Genomic DNA, 10,526 nt, shown 5'->3' with positions numbered 1-10,526 from the left:
TGATGGATTGAATCAATGGATTTAAAGGGAGAATGTCGAGTGTAAAGGTAGGATTTTAAGAAATGGAAAAAAATGGGAAAAAAAGAAACTCATGCATATTTTTGTGCAGCAGGCTTAACTGCGAACAGCCAAACAGGACAAAGTAGTTGTTCGCAGTTAGTAACTGCGAACAGCTATTTTGTCCTATTTGGCTGTTCATAGTTAGTAACTGCGAACAGCTCCAAACTACAGATTTGAAATTTTCATGTTTACTTTTGAAATATTTTTGAAACTTTCTTCATTTTTTTTATTTTTCCACTTAATGGTTTCAAATTTTCACCCGTTGTTAGCCCAAGATTTAAAAATCAAATTCGAAGCTCCAAAAAGCTCCGGCCCGTTTACGGTCTACTAATTGTGAAGTAGTAAGGAAATTTTCTGGAATCCTCTAAAATAACTCCAAACTTCAAACTTAATAGCTAGAAATTTCAGTCGTAGCGCTTTAATCTCTTCACTTTCTTGCTCTCCTCATTTAAGCTTCCAGTCTTATTTGCGCTTTCTCGATTCTTCTTCTATCTCTCGGCAAAACCTAAACCTTTCAACAATGGCGATTCTCTCTGACTACGAAGAAGAAGATCAAAAACTACCACAAAAACCTACTGTTACTCCAAAACCTTTTTCTACAACTTTAGATCCTTCCAATCCTATTGCTTTTCTTCAATCTGCTTTCGAATTCGTTGCAAATGAAGCCGATTTCTTCGCTAATGATTCATCGGAGAAAGCTGTTGCTGATTTATTTAAAAAGGTGAAGGAAAAACACATGGCAGAAATCGAGAAGAAGAAGAAACAAGAAGCTGCCGCTGCTGCTGCTGCTAATGCTAGTGTTGCGTCTTCTTCGTCGAAGAAGAATGACGTATCTCCTATGGATGAAGATAAGGATGATAGCGACAAAGAAAAATTGAAGTACAGAGGTATTCAATTTCTCATTTATTTGATTTCAATTATTGTTTTGTTTGTTTGAATCCTGATTGCAATGCTTTGATTTTAGGTTTATAGAGTAATTAGAATGTTATTCTTGAGAATTAGGGTTTGATTTTCTTATAGCTTTTGCCTTTTTAGTTTTATGAGTTCTAGTAATTCTGGATTTTATAATTTTATTGGAAACTTGAATAATTTATGCTTATACTTGTAAAAAATTTGTTTGATTTTATTTATCACATATTTATATAGGTGTAGAATGGAGATTTTTGGCTGCATTTTGAGTTTTTGACGTTGAGCGTTGAAATTTGCTCTCTATTCTCTTGTTGATTTGTTTGCTGGCAATTTCTCTGGATTGGAATTAGAGTTTTCCCTTGGTAATTTTGTATATATTTTCATGTGGAATGTGATTCTGCCGATTGCTAGTGTGTCCTGCATATTCTAGACTGGTTATGGATGGTTTAACAGGATGAGACAAAGTGTCAATTGGTTTATTGTTGATCAGATGTTAAATTGCTACTTGCTAGCAATGATTCTAGCTAAATCTTAATTACGCTGTTTTGTGCACTTACTGCTATGATGCATGGATAAGTTGGTCTGTGTATGCTTTTACTATTTGTTTGTCATTCCATCAAGTTAGGTGCCGTTAATAGTTTTATTGTTTGATTTTTTTGGGGATGTTTGTGGAACTAATTGTGGTTGGGAGAACGCCAGGCTGATTGCAAAGAACATTGTAGTTTGTAGAACTGCAAATTCTTTAGCTTCTGTAGTTAATTGATCAAATGATACTGTAATATGATGTGCAATGTGAAAGTTATACCATGTTGGGGATACTATGACCTGGCTGTCTTTTTTGAGTGTCAAATGCATGTTCTTCTACTTCTGAATACTCAGGGTTTCATTTTATGCTGAAGTCTGGCTAACCCTATGGTTCTAACACGTGAAAACGATATGATTGGCGTAGAGAAATTCATTTTCATTAATACTATGAATTACACAATACAAAAAAGGACTATGGTTCGTAATGGTAACTAGTATTGGAATCAACTGTTAAGTTTCTTTAACAAGTTCAATCTATAGATTATTAAAATATTTTTGTACAATAGGTATGTTTCATAAGATGGATAGGTTAAGGTATTGTTTATATGCATCTATAATATTGCTATATTGTTCGATTTTTCTGATGGCTTTTGAAACATACTCTTTTCCAGTTCCAAACAAAGGGAATGGTCTCGACCTTGAGAACTACTCATGGGTGCAGTCTTTGCAAGAAGTTACCGTAAATGTTCCTGTTCCACCTGGTACAAAATCGAGATTCATTGTGTGTGATGTTAAGAAAAACCATTTGAAAGTTGGACTCAAGGGTCAACCGCCTATCATTGATGTTTGTTTCTTTGAACTTTTTGTTGTCAAATTACTTCTTTGTGTAAAGCTTAATGCATCTTCTCTGAAATTATCTTCTTTGTAACTGAAGGGTGAGCTCTACAAGGCCGTGAAACCAGATGATTGCTTTTGGAGTTTGGGTATGTCGATATATTTCTTTTAAATCCTGCCATGCTCAGTATTTCTGTGTTATTTGCGTAACTCCAATCGTATAACTAGAACATTGGCATATATATTCCATTGTGAAGTTGTGATATGCTTCTGTCTAATTAGTAAGTTTATTTTGCAAATTGATGAAATTTTATTAGAAACTATCAATAGAAGTTATTAATACTTCCTCCGTTCCATAATACTTGCTACATTTTCTATTTTTGGCAATTTCATATTACTTGCTACATTTCCTTTTTTAGTAATAAAACAATCATTTAAAGTTCTACCTACTCCTATTTTTATCCTACTCTATACTCTATACTCTATAATAAAAACTATATTATACTCTATAAAGTAACCTAACAACCTATTTTTCCTTTTTCTTTTTCAATTAACAATAATAAAATACTATACTCTATAAAGTAAACAATCAGCTACAGTGTAAGTCAATCACTTTTCTTAATACCCGTGCCCATGCAAATGTAGCAACTAAAATGGAACGGAGGAAGTACTTTACAACTATAGTTCATGAAATTTATAGCAAATGTTTATGTTTTATTATGGCGACATGTCCCTCTTCTATCTCTTACTCTAATGTCAATGAAGTCCTGCGTTATTGCCCACATCCTTTCCTGACGATGCTACCATCAATGGAGATACTTTGTAAGTGTGACAGATTCGAATGATAAGGCCCTGTTATTTTTTTTATAAGAGAGTTGTGATATCTTGCCACAAGCCTAAGCATTCCTAGGCTTAGTACTGCGAGCTGCTTGGTAATTGTGGTCTCTAATTGTAGCTTGCATATTTTTTATTTGCATACCTCTTATTGACTTATGATCTTTTCAGAGGACCAAAAGTCTATCTCGATTCTTCTGACAAAACATGACCAAATGGAGTGGTGGAAAAGCCTGGTCAAAGGTGAGCCTGAAATTGACACTCAGAAGGTTGAACCTGAAAGCAGCAGGCTGGCTGAATTGGACCCTGAAACTAGGTCGACTGTGGAGAAGATGATGGTAAGATCATTTTTCTTTGTGTTTCTGCTTTAGCTTTATACAATACATTCTCGACCCAAATATTTCTCTATCCTCGGTTGTCATTAATTGCTGATTGATGTATCTGGTACTCAGTTTGACCAAAGGCAAAAGCAAATGGGCCTTCCTACAAGTGATGACATGCAGAAACAAGAGATGCTAAAGAAGTTTATGGCTGAGGTAAAACTTTCTCTAATAATTTTGGAACTTACACGAGACAAGCGTGAAATTTTTTGAACCAATGACAATTGAGGTCGTCTATGCACGTATCTCCTTACCATATTTACTTTCTTACATGCAGCACCCGGAAATGGATTTCTCAAAAGCAAAGTTCAGCTAGATATTTTCCGATGCCACAACTTATTGCAGACACTAACCAGAGAGGCGGCATTTTGGAACTGAATGTGTCCTTTGTAGTACAGTCAGCTGATAATCTCCGTTCTTTAAATGTGTCTGGTAACTGGAGTTGAGTTTCCGAATGCAACTTTTAGGCTTGATTTTCTTTTGTTCGACTTATGTTGGGTTCGTTTTGGTTTTTATATCCATTTTAGTAACTTGTGGTCCATGCCTTTATGAAAATCTCGCAAGAACGATTAGTGGTGTTATTCGAATTTTCTTGGTTATATTACATGTGTTTCAATAACGCTACATTTTTAGTGAGTTTTGTGGTAGTTCTCCGGCTATAGAAAAATGGTTCTAAAAATGAGTTTCTCTATTGCTTTCGAACATGTACTACATTTGGCTGGAATACTTAGTCACGTTATTTGAAGTATCTTCTTGATCCTTAATATTTTAGAAACAAATAATTAAAAATTATATATAGTCGATATAATTGAAATCTATAGTGAAATGAACTAAATAAGATTTTATTTGTTTATTATTTTCTGAGATTAAAAAGTAAAAAAAAATTCTAATTGATGAAAAGTAGTTATATTTAATACTCCTATAGTCCTACGTAATACTTCGTATGAATAGTATTTGTTGTACAACAGCATAAGCAAAGATCGAAAACAATAATGGAAAGCAATAAAGATTCAAACGAACAATAAAGAAAATTACATCGAGAAATTAACGTGGTTCACTATCAATGTGATAGCTACATCTACAGGCACCGAGAATAAACTTTTTCTTATAAACTGGGAGATTACAAGAATACAAGATGAACGAGAAGTCACAATAAAGGCTCTTTAAGCTTTTTCTCTCTTAGTTTTCCTTTGTGTTTTGCATTGCATACCCTAATTCTAATTACAAGAGGGGTTTATATAGTATGTCACTTAATAAAAAGAAATTAGGATTAACATTACAAAGTAATCGACCCTTAAACAAAGTAACTGCCAAAAACGTGTGAAGAAACTGCAAAACCGCATAAACTCTGCGCCCCGCGTACTAGGCCGCGCCACGTGTAGATCTCCGCGGCACGCGCTCGATGCTATTCCAAGACAGAAGCTTCTCCGCGCCCCGCATAGATCTCCGCACTCCACGCATCTAGCCTTTTTTACCCACACTTGATTCATCTAAGACCGATATTAGACTCGGTTCGAGTCGTAAAATCCCAACAGTATTATATGTAATTGTAGCAACTTATTTCTACTAGAGGCTGTTGAAGCTCTCCTACTAACTTTTTCTAGAAGTAATTGATGGATTATTGAAAGAAATGCTTGTGGCTCAACAAAAGTGAACTGGATATTTGGATAACAAAATCTACAGTCACTGTGAGTCTTTATTACAAGAAAGGGTAACATTAGTGAGGGTAAAATTGTGTATATTCCACCTCTAACATTTTATTTTAATTAAAAGTCACTTAATAATATTAGGTAATGAAATAGAATTTTGAATGTTAGTAGTATTTTTGAGGTGAAACACTTAAATCATGGGCAATATGTCTTATACAAGACTATTTCATCATTGAATGGGCATGCAATAAGCTCATTTCTCCTAATGATCAAACATTATAAGTGTTCACTTTAAAAATATAAAAAGTGAACGCTTTAAAATAATTGTAAGTGATATAAAAAGTGATCATTTCAAAATTTTAAGTAATCACCGTAAGGTTCTTCTGCACTTTAATATTGTAAGTGTTCATTTTAAAAAGTGATTATTTTAAGACTGTAGGTGTACTTTAGATCAGTCCAATAAAATGATCACATCGTTAGACCGTTTCATTTAAAAGTTTGTGATGTGCTAATGGATCTTGTACTGTAATGAAATGGCTTAAAGTGTGATGGAGTTTATATTCCTCTATTCACTCCAATTTATCAATTTATACTTTTGTTAACAACAACCACATATGACATATGCTAATAATTTTTAATAGTAGAGAACTGAAATGTTTAAGTGTTTAATGTTTTGCGAAGAGTAACGACCAAAAAACTTATTTACCACGTCTTGAACAGACAAATCACTGACCATTTTTGGTGTAAAAGATTCTTTGTCTCTCCCTTCTCTCTTCTTTATTTTTCTTTAAAAAAACACTAGCTTTGTTAATTTTAAGCCTACTATCAATTTTATTATTGATATTTGATTGATGATAAATCTCTCATCTTGTTAATTTTGCTTTTTTTATTTTTAGTTACAAATAAAATACATTATCAAATATATTATAAAGTTGTTCTATCCAGTTGTTAGATTCGATCAATATTATAAAATTTCTCGTAATGAGAGTTTGGAGTCTTGTTATCAATTCGATAGTAAAAAGGTACATGTATCATGAGTGTCAGTTTTTCTAATACAGTTACTAGTATCAAACTTATTATTTCGAAGCCACACCAGATCTAAAGACCCCTTGAAGGAGGCTGTATTAAACAACGATGTGATAGAGGTAAGACTTCAGTGTTAGATCTTCTTTATAAAGATCGAGACTTTTTCCATATAGAATTTTATTTGATTAAAATTTTTTTATATGTACTTAATTAATTGTTACTCTGTTGTAATTATTATATGGCATTTTTATCAATGAATTATTAGGTTCCTTAAAAAAAATTTTGTCATTCACCCTTGTAACCATTCCACGGTTTTTTAATGAATGAAATATGACATAAAAATTGGCAATGTATGACATAGAATTGGCAATATATTAGCTTTGAATTTTGATTGTCGCATAAACTCAAAAATGATGTAATCAACAAAACAATATATATTAGTGTACTTCTAACGCTAGGTGTCATTTTATTTGTTGCATTGACTTTGAATGATTCTCATTTTTAGTTCATGAACTCCACAAAACTCCATGATCGTGCAATCAACAACTAGTGATCGTGTAGCCAAGCTAAATAACTTAGTGGAGACAAAGTAAGCCAAATTATTACTAGTATCATGAATTATACCACAAGGAAGTACTATATATAACCATAGACTTGAAGCATCATTCCTCATCAACTCATCCTTCTTTCTCTTTTTTAGTGTATGAGAGTCACCAAACAACAAAATGGCTCTCAACAATTCTTTCATAAGCTCCTTGCTTTTCTTGTCCTTAGTGGTTGTAGCATTCGCCAATGACACCTACACGCCATCATCAACATATACGAGTCCATCTTATTCTCCATCTTCTGAATACAAATCACCATATTATTCATCACCTCCTGAATACACTCCTTCTTCAGAATACAAATCACCAAACTACTCTCCATCACCTGCGTACAAGTCTCCTACCTACTCGCCATCTCTTGAGTATAAATCTCCAGAATACTCTTCCCCTTCAAAATACAGATCACCAGACTATTCTCCATCGCCTGAATACAAATCTCCAACCTACTCGCCATCTCCTAAGTATAAGTCTCCAGAATACTCTTCTCCTTCAGAATACAAATCACCAAACTATTCTCCATCACTTGAATACAAATCCCCAACCTATTCGCCATCTCCCAAGTATAATTCTCCAGAATACTCTTCCCCTTCAGAATACAAATCACCAAACTATTCTCCATCACCTGAATACAAATCCCCAACCTTCTCGCCATCTCCTGATTATAAATCTCCAGAATACTCTTCCCCTTCGGTTTACAAGACCCCAGACTACTCACCATCTACAGTGTATGTGTCCCCATACTACTCTCCTTCTCCTGTAGAAAAATCCCAAGAATACTCATCATCCCCTGAATACAAGTCACCAACATACTCGCCATCATCATATTACAAGAAACCTGACTACTCTCCGTCTCCAGTGTATAAGTCCCCATATTATTCTCCTTATCCAGTCTACAAATCACCAGAATACTCACCGTCTTCTGAATACAAGTCACCAACATACTCCCCATCTTCAAATTACAAGACTCCTTACTATTCTCCATCTCCTGTGTATAATTCCCCATACTATTCTCCATCTCCAGTATACAAATCAACAGAATACTCACCATCTTCCGATTATAAGTCATCGACATACACTCCATCATATGATTACAAGACACCAATCTACTCTCCATCTCCAGCTAAAAAGACAGTTGTTTACTCTTCATCTCCTGTATACCAAACACCTGTTTACTATCCATCTCCTATATACAAGTCTTCCTACTATTCCCCATCTTCTGAATACAAATCACCATATTACTCTCCATCGCCTATTTCTAAAATTCCATACTACTCGCAATCTCCAATTTATTCTCCATCTTTGGTCTACAAGACTCCATATTACTCTCCATCACCAATATATAAATCTCCTTACTACTCCCCATCTACCGCATATCAATCTCCGATTTACAAGGCTCCTCATAACTCACCATCTCTAGTCTACAAGACCCCATATTACCCAACACCAATGTACAGTATGCCAAATTACTCACCTTCTCCAGTCTACAACTCTCCAATTTATTCTCCATTACCTGTCTACAAAACTCCATATTTATATGCTTCTCCCGCATACACAACAGCATATTACTCTCCATCTTCCGACTACAAAACACCATCTTATTCCCCAATCAAAGTAAACAAATCTCCATACTACTCTCCATCTCCTATCTATAGAACACCATATTACTCCCCATCCCCAATTTATAAATCTCCGTACTACTCTCCGTCTCCTGTTTATGAAACTCCATCTTGCCCACCAACTCCTGTCAAAGAGATCCCTGATTACGTATATGCTCCATCATCAAATTACAATTCCCTATACAACACTCCATCACCGGTTTACAAGTCACCTTACTATTCTCCATCACCTATGTACAAGTCTCCTAAATACTCACCATCTCCTGCTCATATGTCTCCATACTACTCCCCATCCCCAATTTATAAATCTCCATACTACTCTTCGACCCCCACATACAATACTCCATACTACTCTCCATCACCAATATATAAAAGTCCATACTACTCTCCCTCTCAAATTTACAAATCTCCATACTACTCACCATCTCCTATTTACAAGACTCCTTACTACTCTCCATCTTCTGTGTACAACACTCCTTATTACTCTCCATCACCAGTTTACAAGTCACCTTACTACTCCCCATCAACTAATTACATGTCTTCATACTCATCCCCTTCTTATGAGTCTCCATACTACTCTCCATCACCTATTTATAAGAAACCAATTTACACTCCATCTCCAGCTTATACTGCCACAAAATCATACTACCAAAGTCCTATGTATACTCCTTCACCAACATATTCACCATCTCCAATTTACAAGTCACCCTATTACACCCCGTCCTCTTCATATGATTCTCCTTATTACTCCCCATCACATGTTTACAAGAAACCTGTATACGCTCCATCATCAACATATACTCCTTCGACTAATGAAGAAAAGAATGTTTATACTGATTCCCCAACATATTCACCATCCCCCATTTATAAGAATACCTATTATTCGCCATCTCCTTCTTATAGGTCACCTTACTACTCCCCATCACCTGTGTACAACAAACCTAATTACACTCCATCATCAGTTTACTCTCCATCTTACTACCAAAAGCCTGTGTACACCCCATCAGCAACATATTTACCATCCCCAATTTACAAATCTCCTTATTACACCCCGTCCCCTTCTTATGAGTCACCATACTACTCCCCATCACATGTCTACAAGAAAACTGTATACACACCTTCACCATCTTACACGCCTTTTAACTATGAAAAGCCTGTGTACACCCCATCACCAGCATATTCACCATCTCCTATTTACGAGTCTCCATATTATTCTCCATACCCTTCTTCTAAATCCTCATACTATTCTCCATCATCTATCAACCAAAAACCAGTTTACACTCCAGCATCAACATACTCTCCTTCACCCACTTATTATGAAAAGTCAGTCTACACACCATCCCCAACTTATTCACCTTCTTCTGTTACCTATTCTCCAGCTTACAGTCCATCTACTGAGTACAAGCCTTCCGCTGAAGTTAAGGTTACATCAGGCTACTAATTAAGGACGATAATTAATCATTTGTTCTAATTCATAATTTATCTTTTTTTATATTTATTGAATGTAAACACAAGTGAATCCAACATATTTATATTGGATATGTACTACTTTAAAAGATAATGAATTAATTGTTTTTGTGATTTGTGTTGATTTATATTATCTAATTGCAATTAGCCGCGAATCCAATATGTTAAAGAGTTCAATTCTAGTTCTTTCGCTAATATCAAATCAAAATTCTTCATTGACAAACATTTTGTTGAATTTTCTTATGGATTTAAAATGATTGAGACTTTTTGATTATGGAATGCTTAGGTGTAACTGTTAAATAAAAATTTTAATCAAAAATATATTAAAGTTCATAATACAACTTTCGCTCCCCTCTACTATTTCCAATATACAAATGAAAGGTTCTCCAATCTTTTCATTCCAAAGCAAAAAAAAAAAAAAAAAAAAAAAAAAAAAAAAAACAAAACAAAACAAAAAAACTATGAATGATCCTATCATAAAAACAATTTTTGAAAATTGCTACCAATAATAAAAGTTTTCTTTATATTAGAGAGCTGGCTGAGAGTAGGAGAGAATTAAATGGAATTTAATTCCATAATCTTATTCGAAAAAGACGAAACTTACTCAAACTAAAACAAAAT

General features: G+C 34.4%; 2 protein-coding genes across 2 annotated transcripts; both read left to right on the top strand.

Moving 5' to 3' along the window:
• Nucleotides 1-385: 385 nt before the first annotated feature.
• LOC130806726 (protein BOBBER 1) lies at nucleotides 386-4,097 on the top strand. The gene is made up of 6 exons (XM_057671923.1): nucleotides 386-947; nucleotides 2,166-2,338; nucleotides 2,429-2,477; nucleotides 3,334-3,500; nucleotides 3,615-3,698; nucleotides 3,820-4,097. The coding sequence occupies exons 1-6, from the start codon at nucleotides 581-583 to the stop codon at nucleotides 3,856-3,858; spliced, it is 879 nt and encodes a 292-aa protein (XP_057527906.1). The 5' UTR covers nucleotides 386-580; the 3' UTR covers nucleotides 3,859-4,097.
• Nucleotides 4,098-6,905: 2,808 nt separating this feature from the next.
• LOC130805949 (extensin-2-like) lies at nucleotides 6,906-10,014 on the top strand. The gene has a single exon (XM_057670804.1). The coding sequence runs from the start codon at nucleotides 6,943-6,945 to the stop codon at nucleotides 9,877-9,879; it is 2,937 nt and encodes a 978-aa protein (XP_057526787.1). The 5' UTR covers nucleotides 6,906-6,942; the 3' UTR covers nucleotides 9,880-10,014.
• Nucleotides 10,015-10,526: the final 512 nt, after the last annotated feature.

Source organism: Amaranthus tricolor, chromosome 2, assembly GCF_026212465.1.
Source record: "Amaranthus tricolor cultivar Red isolate AtriRed21 chromosome 2, ASM2621246v1, whole genome shotgun sequence".
NCBI classification, from domain to species: Eukaryota; Viridiplantae; Streptophyta; class Magnoliopsida; order Caryophyllales; family Amaranthaceae; genus Amaranthus; species Amaranthus tricolor.
Note: the sequence above shows the minus strand (reverse complement) of the source record. Positions and strands in the feature narration are given on the sequence as shown.